Source organism: Pristiophorus japonicus, chromosome 1, assembly GCF_044704955.1.
Source record: "Pristiophorus japonicus isolate sPriJap1 chromosome 1, sPriJap1.hap1, whole genome shotgun sequence".
In the NCBI taxonomy this organism is placed as follows: Eukaryota; Metazoa; Chordata; class Chondrichthyes; family Pristiophoridae; genus Pristiophorus; species Pristiophorus japonicus.
In genome coordinates, this window is record NC_091977.1 from 458,068,221 (window position 1) to 458,095,098 (window position 26,878).

The window sequence follows — 26,878 nt, forward strand, 5'->3', positions numbered from 1 at the left end:
ATCGGACCCCCCACTCCCTCTGTTCACATGCCAATCACCTTGTACACTCTCATTCATTCGATGCAATCTTTCGTCATGAAGCTGTTTGATCATGAAGGGTGTAAATACATTCCAATCAACTGCATTCTACCTTACAGTTAAAATCTTGCTTGTGTACTATCTAATGTAAAAATTTAGCAGACATCCGCTCTCTGGCTGACATGAAAGACAATCAATAGTTACTTCCTCCAGTAAGAAATCAGCCATTTAGGACTGAAATGAGAAGAAATTTCTTCACTCAGGGGGTTGTGAAGCTTTGGAATTCGCTAAGGGTGAAAAGTTCCCAGGCTATCCTGATGGGGAAAGTGACTCACATGCCATAAACTCTAAGTGGTTGCCTGGGTTACTGTTACTGTCAAACCGGTTATATATGTAAACTTGTATTTACTCTGTATAGCCACCAGAGGGCTCATTCCCTGGAGTCCCAAGGGGTCACATAATCCCTTGGGAGCACAGGTATTTAAGGAGGCCTCACAGGTTGGAGAGGCACTCTGGAGATCTGCAATAAAAGACTAATGTCATACTTTACTTGGAGCTCACAGTGTTCAGTCTGACTCTTTTTCCATACATAACTGGCGACGAGATACAGATAGCGAACCCAACGATGCCGAGAATGGTGGGCATCCTGGAGAAATTCTCGGAGGGAGATGATTGGGAAACTTTTGTGGAGCGACTCGACCAATACTTCGTAGCCAACGAGCTAGATGGGGAAGAGAACGCTGCCAAACGAAGGGCGATCCTCCTCACCGTCTGTGGGGCACCAACGTATGGCCTCATGAAAAATCTGCTTACACCAGCGAAACCCACGGAAAAATCATACGAAGATTTGTGCACACTGGTCTGAGAGCATTTGAACCCGAAAGAAAGCCTTCTGATGGCGAAGTACCGGTTCTACACCTACAAAAGATCTGAAGGTCAGGAAGTGGCGAGTTATGTCGCCGAGCTAAGACGCCTTGCAGGACATTGCGAATTTGAAGGACATTTGGAGCACATGCTCAGAGACTTTTTCGTACTTGGCATTGGCCACAAAACCATACTTCGCAAATGTTTGACTGTAGAGACCCCAACCTTGAGTAAGGCCATAGCGATAGCCCAGGCGTTCATTGCCACCAGTGACAAGACTAAACAAATCTCTCAGCACACAAGTGCTGCTACAAGTACTGTGAACAAAGTGATGTTGTTTTCAAATTGCAACGTACAAGGCAGGTCAAACATGCCTGCAGTTGCACGTCCGCAGATGTCTCAGAGTCCACCATCAAGGGTGATGAATGCAAGGCCATTAACACCTTGTTGGTGCTGCGGGGGTGATCATCATTTCCATTCATGTCGCTTCAAAGGGTACGTTTGCAAGGGCTGTGGAACAATGGGACACATCCAATATATGTGCAGGCGAGCTGCAAATCCTGTTATGCTTGCAAACACCATATTGCAGAGGAGGACAGATCCACAGAGGATGACGATGAACCAGAGCCTAAGATCAAGGAGGCAGAGGTACATGGGATGCACACATTCACCACAAATTGTCCCCCGGTAATGCTGAATGTTGAACTAAATGGACTCCCGGCGTCAATGGAGCTGGACACGGGTGTGAGCCAGTCCATCATGGGTAAAAAGACTTGCGAGAAATTGTGGTGCCGTAAGGCCTCAAGGCCAGTCTTAACTCCAATTCGCACAAAACTAAGAACTTACACAAAGGAACTGATTCCCGTAATCGGCAGTGCTACCGTAAGGGTCTCCGACGATGGAGCGGCGCACAAGCTACCACACTGAGTGGTACCGGACGATGGTCCCACGCTGCTCGGCAGGAGCTGGCTGGGAAAGATACGCTGGATCTGGGACAACGTCTGAGAGCTGTCGCCCGTTGACAACACTATGTACCCAGGTCTTAAACAAGTTCCCTTCGCTGTTCGAACCAGGCATCGGGAAATTCCAAGGAGCAAAAGTGCAGATCCACCTAATTCTGGGGGCCCGACCCATCCATCACAAGGCGAGAGCAGTACCATACATGAGAGAAAGGGTAGAGATCGAGTTAGACTGGCTGCAAGGAGAGGGCATCATCTCACAGATCGAGTTCAATGAGTGGGCTAGTCCTATTGTCCCAGTCCTCAAGGGAGACAGCACCCACAGAATCTGTGGTGATTACAAAGTAACTATCAATCATTTCTCCCTGCAGGACCAATACCCACTACCAAAGGCCGACGACCTCTTTGCAACGCTGGCGGGAGGAAAGACGTTCATGAAGCTGAATTTGTCTTCAGCCTACATGATGCAGGAATTGGAGGAATCATCGAAGGGTCTCACCAGCATCAACACGCACAAAGGTCTTTTCATTTATAACAGATGCCTGTTTAGAATTCGATCAATGGCGGCGATATTCCAGAGAAACATGGAAAACTTACTGAAGTCTGTCCCGCGCATGGTGGTCTTCCTGGATGACATCTTGGCAACAGGTCGGGCATCTGCAGAACCTGGAGGAGGTTCTTAGTTGACGCAACCACGTGGAGCTCAGGTTAAAACACTCGAAGTGCGTTTTCCCGGCACCTGAAGTGGAGTTCCTGGGGAGGAGGTTCGCGGCGGACGGCATCAGGCCCACCGATTCGAAGACGGAGACAATCGTGAACACACCGAGACCACAGAACATGACGGAGCTGCGTTTGTTTCTAGGACTCCTGAACTACTTTGGTAAATTCTTACCGGGTCTCAGCACACTGTTAGAACCACTGCACGTCTTACTGCGTAAAGGGGATGAATGGGCATGGGGCAAAAGCCAAGAAAATGCCTTTGTAAAAGCTAGAAAATTGTTATGCTCAAACAAATTGCTTGTGTTGTATGATCCATGTAAGCGTAAGATACTAGCATGTGATGCGTCATCATATGGCGTCGGATGTGTATTGCAACAAGTTAATGATTTTGGAAAATTGCAACCGGTTGCTTATGCATCCAGGAGTCTGTCTAAGGCTGAGAGAGCCTACAGCATGATTGAAAAAGGAGCGTTAGCGTGTGTCTATGGGGTAAAGAAAATGCATCAATAGCTGTTTGGGCTAAAATTCGAATTGGAAACTGACCATAAGCCACTTATATCCCTGTTCTCCGAGATTAAGGGGATAAATATAATACATCAGCCCGCATCCAGAGATGGACGCTCACGTTGTCTGCATACAACTATGCTATCCGCCACAGGCCAGGCACAGAAAACTGCGCCGATGCTCTCAGTAGGCTGCCATTGCCAACTATGGGGGTGGAAATAGTGTAGCCCACAGATCTAGCCATGGTTATGGAAGCATTTGAGAGTCAGCAATCACCCGTCACTGCCCGACAGATCAAAACCTGGATGAGCCAGGACCTCTTATTGTCCCTAGTCAAAAACTGTGTGCTTCACGGGAACTGGTCCAGTGTCCCAGTGGAAATGCAGGAAGAGATAAAGCAAAGATGAAATGTCTATACAGGCAGATTGCCTTCTGTGGGGCAATCGAGTAGTGGTTCCCAAGAAGAGCAGAGACACCTTCATCAGTGACCTCCACAGTACCCACCCAGGCATTGTAATGATGAAAACGATAGCCAGATCCCACGTGTGGTGGCCCGGTATAGATGCGAACTTAGAGTCCTGTGTGCACAGATGTAATACACGCTGGCAGTTAAGCAATGCATCCAGGGAGGCGCCGCTAAGTTTATGGTCTTGGCCCTCCAAACCATGGTCTAGGGTACATGTCGACTATGCAGGCCCGTTCTTGGGTAAAATGTTCCTTGTGATTGTAGACGCGTACTCCAAATGGATTGAATGTGATATAATGTCGGCTAGCACATCCGCTGCCACTACTGAAAGCCTGCGGGCCATGTTTGCCACACACGGCCTACCCGATGTCCTGGTGACCGACAACGGGCCATGTTTTACCAGTGCTGAGTTCAAAGAATTCATGACCTGCAACGGAATCAAACATGTCACATCTGCCCCGTTTAAACCAGCGTCCAATGGTCAGGCAGAGAGAGCAGTGCAAACCATCAAGCAGAGCATGAAGAAGGTAACGGAAGGCTCACTCCAGACTTGCCTATCCCGAGTCCTGCTTAGCTACTGCACGAGACCCCATTCACTCACTGGGATCCCACCTGCTGAACTGCTCATGAAAAGTTTACCCTGATCTACATGAACAGGTAGAGAGCAGGCGGCTTCAACAAACCATACAATGATAGTGCAAATGTGTCACGCGAGATTGAAATCAATGATCCTGTATTTGTATTGAATTATGGACAAGGTCCCAAGTGGCTTCCCAGCACTGTCGTGGCCAAAGAAGGAAGCAGGGTGTTTCAGGTCAAACTTTAAAATGGACTCATTCACCGGAAGCACTTGGACCAAATCAAACTCAGATTCATGGGCTATCCTGAGCAACCCACTTTGGACCTTACCTTCTTTGACCCCCATAACAAACACACCAGTGGCAACCGGCGCCACGGTTGGCCACGAAACAGAACCCATCATTCACAGCAGCCCAGCAGGACCCACCACACCAGGCAGCCCAGCAAGACCAGCTGCACAGCAGCCCAGCAAGGGCCCAACAGTTGTTTCATCAATACTAGCTTTCACACCGAAACGATCAACCAGGGCAAGAAGGGCCCCAGATCGACTCACCTTGTAAATAGTTACACTGTTGATTTTGGGGCGGGGTGGGGCGGGGGGAGGAGGGAATGTTGCTATACATATAAGCTTGTATTTACTCTGTACAGCCACCAGAGGGCTCATCCCCTGGAGTTCCAAGGGATCCCATAATCCCTTGGGAGCACAGGTATTTAAGGAGGCCTCACAGGTTGGAGACGCACTCTGGAGACCTGCAATAAAAGACTAAGGTCACACTTTACTTTGAGGCCAAAATGTTCAGTCTGACTCTTTCTCCATACATAACAAAACCCTTCATTATTTAGGAGCTAAAACTCTTCAATCTTCTCATGCAAAGATCATGTGGGTGAAATTCGATAATGCCCGAACACTGGTGTGGGGAGTACGAAGTGCGATCTGTCTACATCTGTTCAAACTGGTGTAGACAGCACGTAAAGTTTGTGCTATCTGCTCATTATAATGCTTGGAGCACTGATCTCAGTGCTAAACGTGCTGCTGGTTGGCTTTGCGCTTAATAGGGGGTCCAATATTGAGTGTAATCTATTGGCCAATAAAATTTAGTCTTGGCTCTCTGCACTACTTAAAGGGGAGGCGTTTTGTTCCAGAGCACCTCATTGTCAGTGTGGGTGAAGTCATGGCCCAACAAGGAAGAGAGCGTGTGAGGGGGTTTTCTGATGTGGCACTAGAGGCCTTGGTCCTGGGGGTGCACAGATGACGTAAGCACGGGGGACGGGGAGACCTTCCAGGCAGCATGTCAGAAGGCTGTGGGAGGAATTAGCTCAAGCTGTCAGTGTCTCCTCCTCCTCCCTCTGCGAGAAGCTTGTCCTCTTCTTTGCTGCTTCTGCTCCATCTCCCTGAAAAACTCAAGTACGAGGGGACTGCATGTCGAGCCCCCATGACTGAGAGTAAGTGGTCTGAGCAGAACCTTTGAAGCAGAAACAAGGCGTTCTCCATTTGCACCACCACTTGCTGTTACCTTACCAACTTTAATTAACTTTTGAAAGCTCCAAATTGTTACGCAAACTTACACAGAGCCAATAGAAATCAGTCAGCTGAAAGTTGTCGCAGGGATCAGTGCTGGGGCCTCAACTCTTTAAATTATATATTAATGACTTCGATGTAGGGACCGAATGTAATGTAGCCAAGTTTGCTGATGATACAAAGATGGGTGGGAGAGCAAATTGTGAGGACACAAGACATCTGCAAAGGGATATAGACAGGCTAAGTGAGTGGGCAAAAATTTGGCAGATGGAGTATAATGTTGGAAAATGTGAGGTTATCCACTTTGGCAGGAAAAATAGAAAAGCAAATTATAATTTAAATGGAGAAAAATTGCAAAGTGCTGCAGTACAGTGGGACCTGGGGGTCCTTGTGCATGAAACACAAAAAGTTAGTATGCAGGTTCAGCAAGTAATCAGGAAGGTAAATGGAATGTTGGCCTTTATTGCAAGGGGGATAGAGTATAAAAGCAGAGAAGTCCTGCTACAACTATAGAAGGTATTGGTGAGGCCACACCTAGAGTACTGTGTACAGTTTTGGTCTCCGTATTTAAGGAAGGATATACAGTACTTGCATTGGAGGCTGTTCAGAGAAGGATCACTAGGTTGATTCCGAAGATGAGGGGCTTGACTTATGAAGATATGTTGCGTAGGTTGGGCCTATACTCATTGGAGTTCAGAAGAATGAGAGGTGATCTTATCGAAACATATAAGATAATGAGAGGGGTCGACAAGGTGGATGCAGAGAGGATATTTCCACTCATAGGAGAAACTAAAACTCGGGGACATTGTCTCAGAATAAGGGGCCGCCCATTTAAAACTGCGATGAGGAGGAATTTCTTTTCTCAGAGTGTTGTAAATCTGTGGAATTCTCTGCCCCAGAGAGCTGTGGCGGCTGGGTCATTGAATATATTTAAAGCGGAGATAGACAGATTTTTGAGCAATAAGGGAATAAAGGGGCCGATTTTCAGCACCTCTCCACCCACTCCCGCCGACATTCCTCCTGAAGATCCGTCCAGCGCCACTTTGGAGGTGGCTTGGAGCGGGCGAGAGGAGAGAACCGCCAGGAACCGCCCGCTGACGTCAGTGGACAGCCGAGTGGCGCAACTGACCTCCCGGCTACCGAGCATCAGATTCCTGCGGGCTGGAGTTGGTGGGACTCAGCGGCAGAACGGGGGTCGACTGCTGGCTGGAGGCTGGTCTGTCCCTGGCGGTATGTATGAAGAACCTGAAAAAAAGGTAAGTGAACATTTTAATACTATTTTTCAACAGCCACTTACCTGTATGTGGTCCCCTGAAGGTCTTCGGATACTTTTTAAATTTTTTGCTGTTTTTTTTTCAGGTCTTCGACCCTCCGTGGGCCCGACTCCATCCTCGGTGGCACTTGACCAGCAAGTGCCTCTGCCGCCGAGAATGCGACCTCCCGCCTCCTGTCGCCCAAATTGGCGGCGTACGTCTTCTATTTGCCGCCCGCTGACCTTCGAGGGACCTTCTTCCTGAATATCCTGCCCAAAGTACCGTCTGATACCTCGGCAGATGAACGGGTTATAGGGAGCGGGCAGGGAAGTGGGACTGAGTCCATGATCAGATCAGCCATGATTTTATTAAATGGCGGAGCAGGCTCGAGAGGCCAAATGGCCTACTGCTGCTCCTATTTCTTATGTTCTTATGTTGCCTCTGTTGCCTGGGCCCTAAGCTCTGGAATTCCCTGCCCAAGCCTCTCCACCTCTCTACCACTTTTTCCTCCTTTAAGACGCTCCTTAAAATCTACCTCGAATACTAAGTGTTTGGTCACCTGCCCTAATTTCGTCTCATGTGACTCGCTGTCAAACTTTTTGACTTGTAATACTCCTGTGAAGCACTACGTTAAAGGTACTATATAAATTCAAATTGTTGTTGCTGTTGATCACTTTAAAAAGCGCTAGTGGTAGTTCTTCCTGCTGCTGAACGCATGGTCAGCTGGTTGTGATTTGGCGAGAGCGTTGAATGGAGCGGCGACATAACAAATTGTAGGTCATGCGTCAAATCAATGTTGCACACTCATTAACGTCACGATCTGCCTCATTACCATTTCCTCAGTAAGCGCAGGCAACGGCAACACAGCCGACCTGCTCAAAAGTGGCCAGAAGCAAGGCGGCCGCCATTTTTTCACTAAAATTGGCCTTAACAGCCGGCGCAAAGGGGCCAAATTTCATGGCCATCAGTTCTATCTTATTGCATTTATTCACATCAGGCAGACTGAAAAGTTTTAGATCTGAAATAAGAATACCCTTGACTTCGTGGCAGCAATGTAGTGATACTGAATCACAGATTAGCAAAAGCCCATGCAGAACAATGAACTGCAGTTAATAAATGCCAACAAAATGTATGTCAGGATTCTCTTCCTTGCGCCGGCCCCTCTGATTCTGCCACAATAACAACCCATTTTTCTGAGCTGGGCTCATTTACCATGCATGGCAGGCTGCCAGTGACATTAAAGCCATTAAGATGACGTCTGCCAGTGCCATTGCTAACCTGGGCCTACTGCCTGCACCTCCCTCCGAGTGATCCTAGGGAGTGGTGGTAAGAAGGGCGCATGAGAGGAAAATCTGCTGGGTACCCGGGGCCTGCCTACCTGTCAGCATTTACATGTGGAAGGCAGGGAAGGGATGGTGAGCAGCTGTATTGGCAGGGCAGGAGGAAGAAATGCAAACTGGGGCAGGGTGGCGCTGGTAAGCCTTCACTGTCTCATTTTCTCATTGCTATACAGATCTCAGGCAAGATAGGGGAGGAAAACCCGGCCAACATTTTCTTTCTTATACACATTATTTTGCACTTTATATTTCACTCAAATGTAGTAATACATGCATATTTCAACACTTTATTTATTACTTACAGTGCAAAATGAACATTTTTTTAAAGAGATCATCAGGTAAAAGCACACGTATTTTCAATCCACTCAATCTCAGCCACAAATTAACTACATTTCCTCTGTTTTACAGTGTAAACATTTCCATTGCATTTCTCGAAGGCATGATGTGCTTTGCTCCTCATAGTCCAAAACAAAATGACTAACTGGCCGAGGAGTCGGAGAACGTATCAGAGCTGATAATACAACTTACTAAACAAGAAGCAGGCAGCACTCCTGCAAGCAATCATTTTAATTAATAATGGTTGCATTATGTTATTTGCTAAAGTCATGAGAGTAGTTTTACATGGACCAAGAGAATTCAGAGCCTTCTGGGTGCAGTCAGATTTGAGCACGTTTAGCCAAGCCAGACAGAAAAAAAAGCACTAGACGCTTGAACACTTCATAGCAGCATGAGCAAAGTTCTACCAATTTAAACTCATTAAGTGCATGGATCAGCAGTATTACTACATATGTGATAGAAATTATTGTTCAGCTTTGCATCGATTATAACTTATTCAAATTTCCACAAGAAAAAAATAATGCATTGCAAAATGTAAGTTATGTCACCAATATTTAGATTACCCAAATTTCTTGCAGAGAGGAACCTATTGCCACTGGGGTCTTAATGGCCCGGAATGTTCTTCTTCTCTTCGGCAGTCTCCCGGAGTCAAGGATGACTTGCTTCCACACTAAAATGAGTTCTAAGGTGACTGATGAGACCAATGCAGGATCTACTGTCTCTGTCACAGGTGGGAAAGATGGTGTTGGAGGGACAGGTGGGTGGGGTGCTTGATTTGTCGTACGCTCCTTCCGCTGTTTGTACTTCCGCGTGCTCCCGGCGAAGAGACTCGAAGTGTTTGCCGCCTTCTCAGATGCTTCTCCTCCACTTCGAGCGGCCTTGGGCCAGGCATTTTCAAGAGTCGGTGGGGATGTTAAATTTTTCAAGGAGGCTTTGTGGGTGTCCTTGAAGCGTTTTCTCTGCCCTCCTGGGACTCGCCTGCCGTGACGTAGCTCGGAATAGAGTGCTTGTTTCGGGAGTCTAATATCAGGCATGTGGACAATGTGGCCTGTCCATTGGAGCTGATTGAGTGTGGTCAATGCCTCGATGCTAGGGATGTTGGCCTGAGAGAGAACACTGACGTTGGTGCGCCTATCCTGTCAATGAATTTGCAGGATATTGCGGAGGCGGCATTGGTGCTTTGAGGTGCCTACTGTACATAGTCCATGCCTCTGAAGCATATAGGAGGGCTGATATCACTACTGCTCTGTAGACCGTGAGCTTGGTGTTGGGTTTGAGATCCTGGTCTTCTCCTCAGGCGGCCAAAGGCTGCTCTGGCCACCGAAGGTGGTGTTGGATTTCATCATTGATGTCTGTCCTTGCTGATAGTAGGTTCCAAAAGTATGGGAAGTGGTCTGGATGACAGCGTTCATCGTCATTCTGCCCTTGAAACTGGCCGCAAGTTTGGGATTTGGCGCATGCGGAAATCTTGAAGTTGTGGTCTGTCATTCACAGCTCCGACACAGGCTGCACTGTGCCAATCTGAATACAAGCCATTATTATACATTGGAACTTAATGCCTTATCAAAGACAAATTACAGACATGGCTATGCAATGTTATGGAGCCTTTCCTGACAATTTTCTGCAGTAATATAAGGAGACATTTCCATTTAGATTTCGAGATCAATCAGAAAGTATGGCTGTTAGTCAGCTAGCCAATTGTGACAGTGAATATTTGCATTTGCATGTTCTGACCTACTTTTCTTCTGAAATGGTAGATAGTAATGGAAATTCTGTATTTTGATGCCTGCACAAATTGAATGGATGGCTGCTCAATAGCCACTTGTGGTCCTCTCCACTTGAGCTTCCTCTGTGTGCTGATGCACATGATCTAATATGCTCAAATACAGGAATGGGAAAATCTGCTTCCTTTTTTCTTCCATTTATCTTCCTTCTCTCAAGGCCTTGACTCTTAGGGGGCAATTTTCATCTGCCTACTGCCCCATTCATGCTGCAAAATAGGGTAGAAGGCAGACTGATTTTTTTTTAAACACGACTGTTCAATAGCTGCCCGAGCCCCAATTGTCACGATTTTCAAGCTGTCTTCAAATGGGCAGCCCAAAACAGACAGAAGCCTCATTAAAATGGCCCCTGCTGTTTGTCGGCACCCATTGGTACTGAACACTCAGTGGTTCCTCTCTCCCCTCCACCCTGCAGAGATTACAACAACAACAACGGATAGTTATATAAGGCCCTATTTTCGCCACGAATATGCGCCGTTTTTTTCGTGTGTGCTGTTTTTTGGCGTGAAATCCTGGGTTTCCAACTTTCGCCAACATTTGTACACCGGCGCCAACCATGCGTGCCAGTTTAAAAAATGTTGGTGCAGACACGAGTGAAAACGGGATCGGGCGGCGTTTTTGTGCAGTTAAGCGATTTTGGCCATCCACGATTTTTTTCCACCATGGCGCACACTGCCCAAAAGCCCCCCAAAAAACTTCCTGTGGACTTAAGAAAATCAGTGCGGTGCACAAAAGGACATTGGGGCCAGGCAAAAGATGACAAAATAAAATACAAATATATGGATTTTTTTTGACAGGATACTTTGAAAATAACTCAAAAAGTAATTTCCGAGTTTTTGGAGCGAGACATTGGCCCTGAAATTCTGTTTTGGCCTTCCCGCAGGCATTTTAGAGAAAAAATATGCATCTACCTTAAGCTGCTGCCCATGTTTGACTTTCCGATGCTGTGGCCGGAGCTGACTCCGCGTCGCAGCGCGTACACGTCGGGACGTGTGCAGGTCTGGAGCTGGAGTCACATGGCTCTGGGCAGCCAATCAGGTAAAGTATCATAGTAATAGGAGTTCTGAAAGGTCCTAAACTCCTATTACATTGATTGAGAAACAGCCCCAAACACCCAAAGCACAGCACCAAACACCCTAAACACTAATAAAAAAAGAGAAAATATGCTCTACATTCATTAAAGTTATTAATGTCTTGAAAAAATATATATTTTCACGATTTTTAAAATAAACTTACCGTTTTGGGGAGGGTTTTTAATGATAAAATATGTTTTCATAACTTTATTTTTATATTTGTGTTTTTTAAAACACTTGCGCCTGTAAAAGTAGGCTATGCGCCTGCTTTTTCAGGCGCAATATTTTTGAGGACATTTGTTTGCGTAAATATCGGAAATTTGCACTTACAAATGTCCTCGCTCCCAATCTGCGGAGGATCTGTCAAGCAAGAAACTTGACAGATTGGAAAAGCCAGTTTTCAGCACTGTGATATATTCAGAGCACAGCACACACAGCTTCCTAACATGGCAGGCAGCTCTCTCGGAAGTCTCCGGAAGGTGCCTGGTTCTGTTTAATCATTATTCTGCAGTTGCAGTACACAATACATCCACATCCACAGTGTGGAGCTACAAACATTATAAGCTGACAGACATTACACTTCTCCCTTCTTAATGAAGAAGCCATCATAACAAATATCATACATAACTTTCATGTTTATACATAACACAGGATATAGACTTATTTTTTCCATAATTACAAATTTAACTTTGCCACTTGTTTTCTGTTTCGAAGAGGATACCTTCGCTCTCGAACAGAATCTTCCAAACATGTTGTCGAATCTAAACTCATTCGAGGCTCATCCTGAGGAATGTTTTCCTCCACAGAATTTCCTTGATTTTCATTTGAACTCACTCTAACCTCAGGCTCTTTGTTTTCCTGACTCGGACTCAGACTTTCATTCTGATTCTCTCCTGGATTTGTTTCCAATACATTGGATTTAGGATTTGCTCCGGTATATCAAAACTACCTGATGAGTCAGAAATAATTGATTCATTCCCACCTTCAACTCCTTCCATGTTTGTACGTAAAATATGATCAATATGAATATACCTAACCTGTCCATTATCAAACATCTTTACCAAATATGTGCGAGGACCACATATCTTCACCACTCTTCCTGGTAACCACTTTAACCATTTATGGTGATGGTTCTTCACTTTCACCTTCTGGTTTAATTTCACACTTCTCTCTTTTACTCTACCTTTATCATAATTCTCTTTCTGTCTTAATTGTGTCTCTTCTACGGACTGTGCCAAATTTGGCTTTAACAATGAGAATCTGGTTCGTGGCTGTCGTTTGAGAAACAACTCTGCTGGTGTTCCACCAGTAGTTGTATGAGGAGTATTTCGATATGTAATCAAAAAATTTGCCAATTTGTGATCCAATGACAACTGTCGTTTCCTTGGATTTGGATCTAACATTTGTTTTATGAGGGCACGTTTTACAATTTATACAGTGTGTTCTGCTGCACCATTCGAAGCAGGATGGTATGGTGGAACCTTGGTATGTTTCACATCATTTTTGCTCGTGAATTGTGCAAATTCTTCTGAATGAAATTGTGGTCCATTATCCGAAACAATTTCTTCAGGGAGGCCAAATTCAGAAAATAATTTTCGCAAAATGTCCAATGATTTACTTGTTGTTATTTTCCACATTGGAAACACCTCAACCCACTTCGAATGGCTATCAATCACAATGAACAATTGTTGTCCTTCTAACTCAGCAAAATCAATATGTAGCCTTTGCCACACACTGGGAGGCCATTTCCATGGCTGTAATGGTACTGGTGGTGGTTGCTTGCTTACCGATTGACATGTCGTACATTGACTCACGATGTACTCTATCTTTATCAAGACCTGGCCACCATTAATAACTGCGTGCAAAACTCTTGGTCAAGCACATTCCCAGGTGCTGGTCATGGAGGTCTCCTAATAATTTGGACCTGAATTCATTTGGTATAACCACTCTTGCATCCCACATGATACAATCTTTATCGACTGATAATTCATTCCTACGAATGAAGAATGGATGTGTATCTTTGTCTGTTACCTGGTTTGTCCATCCACTTGCTATATAATCATACACCTTTGACATCACTGGGTCACGTTTGGTTGCTCTACCAATCTCTTCAGCTGTGACTGGCAGTTCATCAATGTATGAAAAATAAAACACTTCTTCCATATCGCGTGGAACTTGTGATGGGGAAGGCAATCTAGACATTGCATCAGCATTACTGTGATCAGCTGATCGTCTGTATTCAATATCATATGTATATGCTGACAAAATCAAAGCCCATCTCTGCATTCGGGCTGCAACTAATGTTGGAACTGGGGACTTTGGATGGAGGATTGCTGTTAGGGGCTCATGGTCCATAACGATGGTAAACTTAAGACCATACAAGTATTTGTGAAACTTCTTGATCCCAAAAATTAATGCCAAAGCTTCCCTTTCAATTTGCGCATAACTACTCTCACTGGCACAGAGTGCGTGAAGCAAAAGCAATTGGTCTCTCCTCCCCACTACTTGATACATGAGAGATCACTGCCCCAACTCCATAGCTCAATCTCCTTAGATAGGAAGTCCTCAAACGGCTAGAGAAGCACAGAGTACGAGTGTCTGCTCGTAAGTGTGAGTTATTTCAAAACTCAGTGGAATACTATGTTTCTATGTCATAGTGAACTAACATGATGCTCTCTACCAATTTGCTTTTACACTCCTTGAATGCTGAATCGCATTCTTTTGATCACTTCCAAATGGACCTGCTTTTTCAAAAGTTCATTCAATGGATGCAATATTGTAGCCAAATTTGGTAGGAACTTCCCATAATAGTTCAAAAGACCCAAGAATGAACGAAGTTCAGTGACATTCCTGGGAGTGGGTGCATTTCTAATTGCATCCAATTTTTCCATAGTTGGATGTAAACCATCTTTGTCTACTCTGTACCCTAAGTACTCCATTGAGTTTTTCAATAACTCACACTTACGAGCAGACACTTGTACTCTGTGCTTCTCTAGCCGTTTGAGGACTTCCTTCAATATGTTATTATGAATTTGCCTATTTGGTGCTGAAATTAGTATGTCATCCAAATAACATACTACCCCTTCAATACCTTGCAAAATCTGGTTCATCACACCTTGGAATATGGTAGGGGTGGAAGACACTCCAAACGGTAGCCTATTAAATTGATATAGTCAAACATGACTTGGACTCATCTAGTTCAAGCTGTAAGTAGACATTCGTAAGATCCAGTTTTGAGAAGATCTGACCACCTGTCAGTGTTGCGAACAAATCTTCTTTATTCGGCAATGTATTGGGGACATTACCCTCTCGAACCTGGTTTACGGTTACTTTATAATCATCACACAATATTACCTTACCATCAGACTTAGGTACAACAACAATGGATGTAGCCCAATTACATCGATCTATCTTACATATAATGTTCTCAGTCTCTAGTCTTTTGAGTTCTTGTTCAACTTTCTCCTTGAGTGCATATGGTATAGAACGTGGCTTGTAGTAAACCGATCTAGCGTCCTTCTGTACCCTGACACTCGCCTTGAAGCCTTGGATCGGAATGTCCGTTTCACAGAACACCTTCGGATACTTCTTGATAACCTCATCCGTTGATGAAAATCTCGCTTCCACACAGAAAATCTTACTCCAATCCAGCTTCAGTGAGCTCAATCAATTTCTTCCTAGTAAGGCAGACTTGTCTCCTTTCACTACTATTAGAGGCAAGTTCTGAAATTGATCTTTATATTTCACCGGTACGGTGATACGACCTACCACAGGAATTTTCTCTCCCGAGTAGCCTCGCAGCTCTATCTTGGATTTCTCCAGTTGGAAATCACGCAATTTGTCGCGGTACAGTGACTCCGGTACTACACTCATGGATGCACCCGTGTCGATTTCCATTGGTATCTTGAATCCCGCAACATCTATGTGGATTTTGATGCTTTCCGAATCGCTGTCCGTTAACCTCGTGCTCCTGATGACGTGTAACTCTAACATCTCCTCGTCCTATTGTTGTTCTTCCATGCTATGTAGTCTCTTGGGATGTCTACTCATAGCTTTGAATGCTGGACGCATAGCTTTAAAAGCTGGTTTACCCTTCAGTCGGCATGCCTTCGCAATATGCCCAGTCTTTCTGCAGAAGAAACGCTCTGCCTTCAAAGTCAACTTTGAGCAATGTGTTGTCCCAGGCACCTATAGCACAACTTCAATGCTCTGGTAGAATTTCCAGTTTCTGAGACTTTCGGCCATGCCCGTCTTTTACTTTGAACCTGCAGGTGATTTAGCTCGGTTGACTGACGACTGTAATTATTATTTAATTCTCGGGAATATTGTTCGGCCATGCCCATCGACCTCGCTGTCTGACAAGCAATCTCAAAAGTCAAGTCATCCGTCGTCAATAACTTCCTTCTGATCGCATCATTTTTCACCCCACAAACAAAACAATCCCGTAATGCTCGGTTTTTAAATGTTTCCAAAATTACAGTGCATCGATAGCTTTTTTAATGCTGCGATGTAATCACTGATTACTTTCATCAGCCTTTTGATTCCGAATCCCGAAACGATAGCTTTCAGCAATTTCCAACAGTTTGGGTTTATAGTGCTGCTCCAGCTTCATTAAAATCTCTTTAAGCATTATGTCCTTTGGCTCGTCAGGCACAAGCAGATTTACAAGGGTTTTGTATAATGCCGGACCTGCCTCCGATAAGAAAATCGCTTTCTTATGTTCCAACACAGCCTGGTTCTGGACTGCATTGTCTGGAACTTCGATTATGTTATTTGCAATGAAATACATTTCTAGCCGATCCACATATGCTTTAAAACATTCCCGGTCGTGTTTATATTCTCCCAAATATCCCAGTATACCTGCCATTTTAATCTCTAGCTGTTCACACCGTGTGCTGTATTTTACCTCGGATTTTTGTAGCTTTTTCCAAAGACAGAAACTTCCAAAGTCTCTCTGTCGGCTGGCTGAATCATTTACCAACAAAAATTAAGCTTTAAATCATCCGAAAAATCCCATCTTCCGTCGCCAAATGTGATATATTCAGAACACAGCATACTCAGCTTCCTAACATGGCAGGCAGCTCTCTCGGAAGACTTCGGAAGGTGCCTGTTCTGTTTAATCATTACTCTGCAGTTGCAGTACACAATACGTCCACATCCACAATGTGGAGCTACAAACATTATAAGCTTACAGACACTACAAGCGCATGCACATTGTGTACCGAAAATCAGCTTTTCCGATGATTTCCCAGGTCCGTACAAACTTCATACAGGCCCGGGGAGGCCGGAATTTCAGGGCCAATGTAAAAAACAAATGTCATTTTTTTCAGAGGGAACTATAATAACTCTATCCAGCTCGATTCTTTTTCACTCAAATCACGACTGTCCACCCACCCCAACACAATCATTGCTGACCGGGCTCCAAGCATGGGTCGAAGGAGTGCCTGCCGGGCAGGATCGCAAGCTCGGCCAGACACAAGCACCAGAGCCTGGGCTGCTTTTGAAGCTGAGCGTCGAGTTGTTGCACTTGTGCCCGTCCGAGCTTTGATCCTGCCTGGCCAGCACTCCTTCGACCCATGCTCGAGCTTGGTCAGCATCTGAAATGGGATGTTTTGTGAACAGGCACAGCAGCAAGCTGGAAATGACCATTTGTCACAGGTGACCCAAGAAAATCACTGTACACACAAACAAACAAACGCATGCGCGGATCAGGGTGTGATCCAATCTAGGGTGTCATCCAGCCTTGTGGAGCAAAACGGAGAGGAAAGGTGTCAGTGATTAAAGATTTATCTGCATAATAACAATAATAGGTGCAATTTTTAGCATGCCTGATGTGATAAGGACGTTGGCCATACATAGCATGCACATGCAGAGGCAACGAATAATTTGACGCCTTTATCAGGGAGACAGATTGATGGAGAGGGAGCCTTACCCTCAACGAGTCTATAGGGAGAAGCGCTTATACCTGCAACTGAATGAGTCAGACTGCATTCGCAGGCTGCGATTCAGAAAGGAGGTCATCACTGAGATCTGCCAACTAATCAGGGCAGACATACGGCCAAGAAATGGAAGGAGGACTGCCCTACCTGTAGAAGTAAAGGTAACAGCGGCATTTGCCTTCTATGCTACGGGATCATTTCAAGCTGCAACTGGGACATATGCTCGATCTCGCAGCACGCCACCCATTGTTGCATTCGCCAGGTGACTGCTGCACTGTATGCCAAAAGGGACCAGCTCATCACTTTCCCTATGACCACGCAGGCAATGAGAGACAGGGCTGTGGGGTCCTCCAGAATTGCTGGCTTCCCCAAGGTACAGGGTGCCATTGACTGTACCCATGTCGCCTTGGGAGCACCCTTGGAAGATTCTGAAGTTTACCGCAACAGAAAAGGATTCCACTCCAAAAATGTGCAGCTGGTGTGTGACAATCTGCAGCGGATCATGACAGTGGATGCCAAATATCCTGGTAGCATCCAGGATGCTTTCATCCTACGTGAGAGCATTATAGCTGCGATGTTTCAGGAGCTGTCAGAAAGGCAGAGCTGGTTGCTTTGGGACAAAGGTTATGGATTCGCTACCTGGCTTATGACCCCCTCGACGCAAACCCTGCACTGAGGCAGAGCGTCAGTACAATATGTCCCACATAATGGGCCCAAGTTTCGGGCCGCGCCGCCACAACCTGGACGCCCGTTTGTCGCGCTCGAAAGTGCGCCGAAAAAAACTCCGATATTCTCCGGCTCCTCGTAGGTCTTCAGCAGCTTGGCGCAGCGCGCACAGAACAGTGGGGGGCGGAGCCAGACACTCGCGCCGATTCTACAAGCAGTGGGGGGGCGGGCCTAATTTAAATAAGGCAACGTTGTTCCGGCAACCCTGCGCATGCGCGTTAGAGCATGCGCGCACGCGCAGTGGGAATTAAACATTGCCACTCGACCATTTTTAAAGGGACTAGAGGAAAAGTGAAGATTTGTCTCGTGGACCCCTGGAAAGGCTTGTGATTTAATTTCAGTGATTTTTTTGCATAATACGTGGTGTTGACAATGCAGCACCCATTCTGCAAATTTAAGTTTAAAAGTGTCTATGTGGCTGCCTCTCCCTGTCCCTGGCCTAAGGGCCTCAGTCCCCCTCACAGCTCGAAGGCTGCTTGATTGCTGTGTCTTTGGCTGCCGTCCAGTCACTGACGATGCCCCTATCCCGTGACCAAATGGCCTCAGTCCCCCTCACAGCTCGAAGGCTGCTTGATTGCTGTATCTTTGGCTGCCGTCGAGCCACTGACGCCGCCCCTATCGCGTGGCCGAATGGCCTCAGTCCCCCTCACAGCTCGAAGGCTGCTTACTCTTTCTTCGGCTGCCGTCCAGCCACTGATGGAAGGAAGGCCTGCCTGAAGCACCACAGCTCGATGGCTGCTGCTGCTTCACACAGGTAGGAACATGGAATCTTTAATCTTTGCTTTGTTTATAAATTTTTATTCAGGTTGGATCTTTATTTGTATAAGTATGACTGTTGAATGATTGTAGAATTTAATTACTTCCCTACCCCCCACCCCCTCCCTCGTTCCCTACGCCTGATTTTCTAAGTGTAGGCAAGGTTTTTTCGAGCGTACAAAAATCTTCACTTACTCCATTCTAAGTTAGTTTGGAGTAAGTTTTCACTGCCTAAACTTTGAAAACAGGCGTAAGTGGCACACCCCCTTTTGAAAAAAAAATTCTGTTCCAAAGTGAAACTGTTCTACCTGACTAGAACTGGAGCAAACTAAATGCTGAAAATTGCAATTTCTAAGATACTCCATTCTAAACCAGTTGCTCCAAAAAAACAGGAGCAACTCAGGCCGAAACTTGGGCCCAATGACATGGAGCATCTTAGAGAGGACAATTGATGTTTTAAAACAGCGTTTCCGATGCCTGGACCACTCTGGAGGCTACCTGCTATACTCCCCTCACCACGTCGCTCAGTTCACTGTCGTGTGCTGTATGCTGAACAACTTGGTCAGCATGAGGGGACAGGTACTGGACATTGAAGATCCTCCTGAGGTGAGAAAGAAGGATGAGGAGGAGGACCAGCAGCTGGAGGAGGAACCACCTCAAGTCGCAGGACGACGGCAGAGGAGTCAGAAGTCAAAACTTAAATGGGATGGTGGGGGGGTGAATCAACCCCCCCCCCCGAGATATTTGCATACTCGAATTCTGGACTCTTGAGTATCCTTGATTTTAATCACTCTACAATTGGTGGCTGTGCCTTCAGCTGCCAACGCCCTAAGCTCTGAAATTCACTCTCTAAACCTCTCCGCCTCTCTATGGCTCTTTCTTCCTTTAAGATGCTCCTTAAAACCTACCTCGTTGGCCAAGCTTTTGTACTTCTGCCCTAATTTCTCCTCATGTGGCTCGGAGACAAGCCAGCGATATTTTGTTTTGTATCGCTCCTGTGAAGCGCCTTGGGATGTTTTACAACCTTAAAGGCTCTAGGGCCCCTATTTTCTACTTGCTGGATTTTTGGCGCCCGCACATGTTAACGTACAATTTCAGCATGGTGCGACAATATAATCAAACGTGCCGCCGTTTAGCCTTCAGGCAGAAAAACGTTCACGGATTGGCCGCTACCGCAAGTCTCTAGCAAGGGCCCTTGATCGTCCCACCCTCCTCTGCCGTCGTCCTGCGACTTGAGGTGGTTCCTCCTCCAGCTGCTGGTCCTCCTCCTCATCCTTCTTTCTCACCTCAGGAGGATCTTCAATGTCCAGTACCTGTCCCCTCATGCTGACCAAGTTGTTCAGCATACAGCACACGACAGTGAACTGAGCGACGTGGTGAGGGGAGTATAGCAGGTAGCCTCCAGAGTGGTCCAGGCATCGGAAACGCTGTTTTAAAACATCAATTGTCCTCTCTAAGATGCTCCATGTCATTGGGCCTAAGTTTCGGCCTGAGTTGCTCCTGTTTTTTTGGAGCAACTGGTTTAGAATGGAGTATCTTAGAAATTGCAATTTTCAGCATTTAGTTTGCTCCAGTTCTAGTCAGGTAGAACAGTTTCACTTTGGAACAGAATTTTTTTTTCAAAAGGGGGTGTGCCACTTACGCCTGTTTTCAAAGTTTAGGCAGTGAAAACTTACTCCAAACTAACTTAGAATGGAGTAAGTGAAGATTTTTGTACGCTCGAAAAAACCTTGCCTACACTTAGAAAATCAGGCGTAGGGAACGAGGGAGGGGGTGGGGGGTAGGGAAGTAATTAAATTCTACAATCATTCAACAGTCATACTTATACAAATAAAGATCCAACCTGAATAAAAATTTATAAACAAAGCAAAGATTAAAGATTCCATGTTCCTACCTGTGTGAAGCAGCAGCAGCCATCGAGCTGTGGTGCTTCAGGCAGGCCTTCCTTCCATCAGTGGCTGGACGGCAGCCGAAGAAAGAGTAAGCAGCCTTCGAGCTGTGAGGGGGACTGAGGCCATTCGGCCACGCGATAGGGGCGGCGTCAGTGGCTCGACGGCAGCCAAAGATACAGCAATCAAGCAGCCTTCGAGCTGTGAGGGGGACTGAGGCCATTTGGTCACGGGATAGGGGCATCATCAGTGACTGGACGGCAGCCAAAGACACAGCAATCAAGCAGCCTTCGAGCTGTGAGGGGGACTGAGGCCCTTAGGCCAGGGACAGGGAGAGGCAGCCACATAGACACTTTTAAACTTAAATTTGCAGAATGGGTGCTGCATTGTCAACACCACGTATTATGCAAAAAAATCACTGAAATTAAATCACAAGCCTTTCCAGGGGTCCACGAGACAAATCTTCACTTTTCCTCTAGTCCCTTTAAAAATGGTCGAGTGGCAATGTTTAATTCCCACTGCGCGTGCGCGCATGCTCTAACGCGCATGCGCAGGGTTGCCGGAATGACGTTGCCTTATTTAAATTAGGCCCGCCCCCCCACTGCTTGTAGAATCGGCGCGAGTGTCCGGCAACCCGCCGCGTGCGCATTGGAGCGTTCGCGCACGCGCAGTGTGAAGGAAACATTGGCACTCGGCCATTTTTGTAGTTCTTTGTAGCTGTTCAATTTTTAACATTTTTTAATAAAACCACATTGCCCTTCCATGATCAGCACTGAGGCTTCTTGCAGCGGTGAGAAGGCTGCAGGAAGCCTCAGAAGTTGAGGCAGCCGTTTCCCGACGGGCCCGACCGACGGCAGGGGGGTCTCCCGTCGGGAATGGCTGCCTCAACTTCTGAGGCTTCCTGCAGCCTCCTCCCTGCCTCCCCCCCGCTGCCGTCGGTCGGGCCCTCACTGCCTCCCCCCCCGCTTCCGTCGGTTGGGCCCTTACTGCCTCCCCCCCCTCCATGCCGTCGGGAACGGCTGCCTTCTCCCTGCCTCCCCCCCGCTGTGGTCGGTCGGGCCCTTACTGCCTCCCCTCCACCATGCCGTCGGGAATGGCTGCCTTCTCCCTGCCTCCCCGCCACTGCGGTTGGTCGGGCCCTCACTGCCTCCTCCCCGCCATTTTACCTAGATAGTGTTAGCAGCCTATTTAGCCATCCTCACTCAACATCCACATACACACGTGTACCCTCAGCAAGAGTCACTGCACAATCATTAGCAACACAACCTTGGTTGATTTTTTTTCCTCAAACGAGCCCAAGGTGCTACGGCGAATTATAGAATCTCTACCCCACCCCAGCTGAGATCAGCTAATTCAGCACAGATTGAACCTGGGACTTTCCCAACAAGTATGACATTCAGAGCATTTGTACCAAAAATATTTGACAAGTGATCTAGCTTGTGATGGATCTATTGATCTCACTTTTTTAGGCCTTCAACCCTATTGCACATAGTTTATACCATGAAAGTACTAATATTCACAGCAATCGTTCTTAAAATTAGTATTTTTACAAAACCTTTGCCAGGGTTACATTACTTGATTTATTTAGGTCAGCTCCCCTAATTTCTGATATTAATCCCATGGGACATGTGCGATAATTGTTCAATGAGGCAGTAAATTATGTCACACAAATGAACACTGATAATAATTTTCTAAATGAAACAATTAGAAATTCCATCATGGACGTGCTACGTAAAGGAAAATGCCTGTTTATTTTGAGAATATAATAAAATTAATTGAACAGCTCACCAGAGACAGTTTGGTACAGATTCATTCATATCTGAATAGTGCTCATGATCTTATACTCAAAAAGCAAATATTACCAGGTTCAATTATTATGGGCAAGCTCCTCAATTTACATTTTCAACAAGGCACATTTTATTTCTGGAGTTAATGTTCCTTGCCTTGATCTTAATACATAATAATCTAACTTAATCATTGTCTGCAGTATATTCTAGTCAGTATGCTTAAAAGAATTAAAGACCTCCGATTAGCATCTACAGGGGTCATTTTAACCCAACTCATCTGGCAGGAACTGGTGGGATCAAGTTGGACAAGTCATCCCATTTTACACTCGTTGAAGTCAAACATGCGCCCGGCCCGATCCCATTAATTTCCCTCTAGACAGATTAAGTTAAAATTACCCTTCTAAGATTGTTTGACTGGATCCCAACATAAGAATATAAGAAACAGGAGCAGGAATTGGCCATTTGACCCCTCGAGCCTGCTCCGCTATTTAATAAGATCATGACTGATCTGATCATGGACTCTGCTTCACTTCACTTCCCTGCCCACTGCCCATAACCCTTTATTCCCTTATTTCTCAAAAATCTGTCTATCTCCGCTTTAAATATATTCAATGACTCAGCCTCCACAGCTCTTTGGGGCAGAGAATTCCATAGATTTACAACCCTCAAAGATATTCCTCCTCATCTCAGTTTTAAATCAATGACCCCTTATTCTGAGACCAGGTCTCCTAGTTTTAGTTTCCGCTATGAGTGGAAATATCGAGCCCCTTCATTATCTTATGTGTTTCAATAGGATCACCTCTCATTCTTCTGAACTCCAATGAGTATAGGCCGAACCTACTCAACCTACTAAGCCAACCCCCTCATCTCAGGAATCAACCAAGTGAACCTTCTCTGAACAGCCTCCATTGCAAGTATATCCTTCCTTAAATACGGAGACCAAAACTGTACACAGTACTTTAGGTGTGACCTCACCAATACTATGTACAGTTGTTGCAGGACTTTTCTGCTTTTATACTATATCCCCCTTGCAATAAATGCCAACATTCCCTTTTGCCTTCTTGATTACTTGCTGTACCTGCAAACTAACTTTTTGTGTTTCATGCACAACTCTGTACTGCAGCACTTCGCAATTTTTCTCCACTAAAATTATAATTTGCTTTTCTATTTTTTCTGCCAAAATGAATAACCTCACATTTTCCCACATGATTCTCCATCTGCCAAATTTTTGCCCATTCACTTAGCCTGTCTATATCCCTTTGCAAATGTTTTGTGTCCTCCTCACAATTTGCTTTCTCACCCATCTTTGTATCATCAACAAACTTGGCTACATTACGCTTGGTCCCTTCATCCAAGTCCAAGTCATTAATATAGATTGTAAATAGTTGAGGCCCTAGCACCGATCCCTGCGGCACCCCACTAGTTACTGTTTGCCAACTGGAAATCGACCCATTTATCCCGACTCTCTGCTTTCTGTTAATTAGCCAATCTTCCATCCGTGCTAATATATTATCCTCAACCCCGTGAACTTTTATCTTGTGCAGTAACCTTTTATGTGGCACCTTTTCAAATGCCTTCTGGAAATTCAAATACACCACATCCACTGGCTCCCCCTTATCCACCCTGATCGTTACATCCTCAAAGAACTCCAGCAAATTTGTCAAACATGATTTCCCTTTCATAAAACCATGCTGACCCTGCTTGATTAAATTATGCTTTTCCAAATGTCCTGCTACTGCTTCTTTAATAATGGACTCCAGCATTTTCACAACAACAGATGTTCGGCTAACTGGTCTATAGTTTCCTGCTTTTTGTCTGCCTCCTTTTGCGACGTGACCACAATCACATTTATAATGGTATGTGCATTCTTCTATATTTATATACATTATATACACATTTTATATATATTATACAAACACAATATTTCCCATGAATTTATAAACATTTTTTCTTCACTTTTCTTGCTCTAATATATCAAGTAAACTTAGTGGCTCAAAAATGGTTTCCCAGCTAACGAAAACAAACAAGGATTTCAGACTTGTAATGAGATTAGTAAAGTTAATCGATTGGCATTGCAAATTACACTAATGTGTTATAACATTGGATTCAAAGGCCTTAAATTATTTGGGGATAAACGTGAGACACAGAATGCATCCTTCCTTGTGGTTACAAACAAAACTAGTGAGAATTTTCATTCATTTTAAAAGCATGTTCAAGATAAGCCATGATCTTTCTGAATGGCAGAACAGGTTCGAGGGGCTGAATCATCTACACATGTTCCCATCTTCCTAAATATAATACTTAAAAATGCAAAGACTTATTTTGTCTTCCATGATAATCTGACAGAGTGGTTGGCCATCCATTATACAACCTGTCAGACTTTCATTTCTTTTATTACAATGGAATAAAATTTGGGTGGGTTCAACAACAGGCAAGTGATCCATTCCACCAGATTACTGTCCAGATGGTGAAGACAAACATTGACCCCATTTTGTTTTTTTTGCTAGTTTATTTTGTTCCATGTGTAAAATTACAGAAAGACTATTTTACTAAAATATCATAAAAATAATTCCCAGTTCATCCAAAGAATTTGTGGTTGAATTTGCAAGAGGGGTGGGTCTTCTGAACATTCTCTGTAACTTCAGTGGAAGATCCGTGGAAATTCAGGAAAAATGTCGAAGGCACCATTTATACCCTTTCTCCAGAGTTCCCGTGGATCTTCCTCCAAAGTTATGTCAGGCGATTGGTAGAACACATTTTGGAAGTTTTGTTTTATTCATTCACGAGATTTGGGCGCCTCTGGCAAGTCCAACATTTATTGCCCATCCCTAATTGCCCTCGAGAAGGTGGTGGTGAGCCGCCATTTCAGAGGGCAGTTAAGAATCAACCACATTGCTGTGGATCTGGAGTCACATATAAGGATGGCGGTTTCCTTCCCTAAAGGACATTAGTGAACCAGATGGGTTTTCATGACAATCCAGTAGTTTCATGGTCACCATTACTGATACTAGCTTTTTATTCCAGATTTATTTAATTAACTTGAATTTAAATTCCCCAGCTGCCATAGTGGGATTTGAACCCATGACTCCAGATCATTAGTGCAGGCCTCTTGATTACTAGTACTCCACAAGTTAAAGGCATATGTCTTTAATCTTACACTACAGAGCAAAATTTACCTCTTTAAGTACATTCATCTCTTTGGAAGTTGCACCATATAAAACAAACAGTATGTAAGGCCTGGCCCGACACTGTTTATTTCATCCTCATTGATTTGCACTTTGGGCCTTAACTCTTTACCAGTGTAAAAAATAGGGGCTTAGATGCATCTCACAGGACCTCACACAACATTGAAGAATGACTCTGGCTGCTGTATGTAGCAAGCTCCCCAAAGAGTTTTCTGAAGTGTTACTAGGTTATTTAGCAAAGTGAATTCTGGAAAATACACGATTTGGTATACATCATATGTAATTATTACAGAAATGTCAGAGTAATGCATCTTAATTTATAGCATCCTTTGAAAAGAAACAGCTGTGACCTGGATCTGCTATTTATTTTAGTGTAGTCTCTAAAGAGTAAAGTAATAATCTCAATGTCCAAGGTATTTATAGTATCGGCTCCTATAATAAACTATCTGCTAATACAAGCCTCTTGTTACAGCAATTTCCTGGACCCAGGTAATGCTCATTAACATCAAGAGTGCTTCCAACTAAGATAAGCTGAGTCAGAATTATTTTTTCAATTAATATGGTCTGTATGCATATAGAACTTTCATATATGCTACGGATTATTTTTGTAAAAAAAGTTCTTACCGTCATGATTTGGGTTTCCTAATGTCCATGGCTCGTCGGAGTCGAAGTGTGTGTCACCCCCAATACCTGGTCCTGGGAAATAAGCGTGTGCAAGGAAGCCCCCTTCCCCATCAAAAGGTGAGCTGTCACCATGGAAACCAGAAGCAAACATAATTGTAATGTCCACATCCCTCTTCTTGTTTTCCAACTCCTCATATGGTATTTCTTCAAATGTCAGAGGAGTTACATTCTGCCACACATCAAAGGCACGGCGTATCGCTCTGTGTGTTTCAAGTTTTCCTACTTTAGGAGTGAAGTTCTTAATGCTGTAAATAAAATAAGAAAGAAAATGACAACCTTGATAAAAAGGGTTCAGGTCTGTGACATTGGTAAAACTAAACAGCATTTCTTTTGGTTTCTCTTGGCCAATTGACAGCTGGCCTGGACTTCAGAATTACTTAAAATTAAAAGATTGCTAATTGATATGTTTTATCTCGTAAATATCCTTATCTTACTTTTGAAGAAGAAATTTTTTTTTTTCAGTTTTTTTTGTAAATCACTGCCCAAAGAAAAGTCATGACTAA

At 44.9% G+C, this 26,878-nt stretch overlaps 1 protein-coding gene across 2 annotated transcripts in view; it reads right to left on the bottom strand.

The window, feature by feature from the left end:
* Positions 1-26,878, bottom strand: part of LOC139276174 (matrix metalloproteinase-16-like) — a 421,723-nt gene that overhangs the window by 202,643 nt on the left and 192,202 nt on the right. For both annotated transcript variants that reach the window (XM_070893755.1, XM_070893764.1), the window contains exon 4: positions 26,316-26,620. In XM_070893755.1, the coding sequence (XP_070749856.1) occupies positions 26,316-26,620 (305 nt within the window). The remainder of the gene's footprint in view (positions 1-26,315; positions 26,621-26,878) is intronic.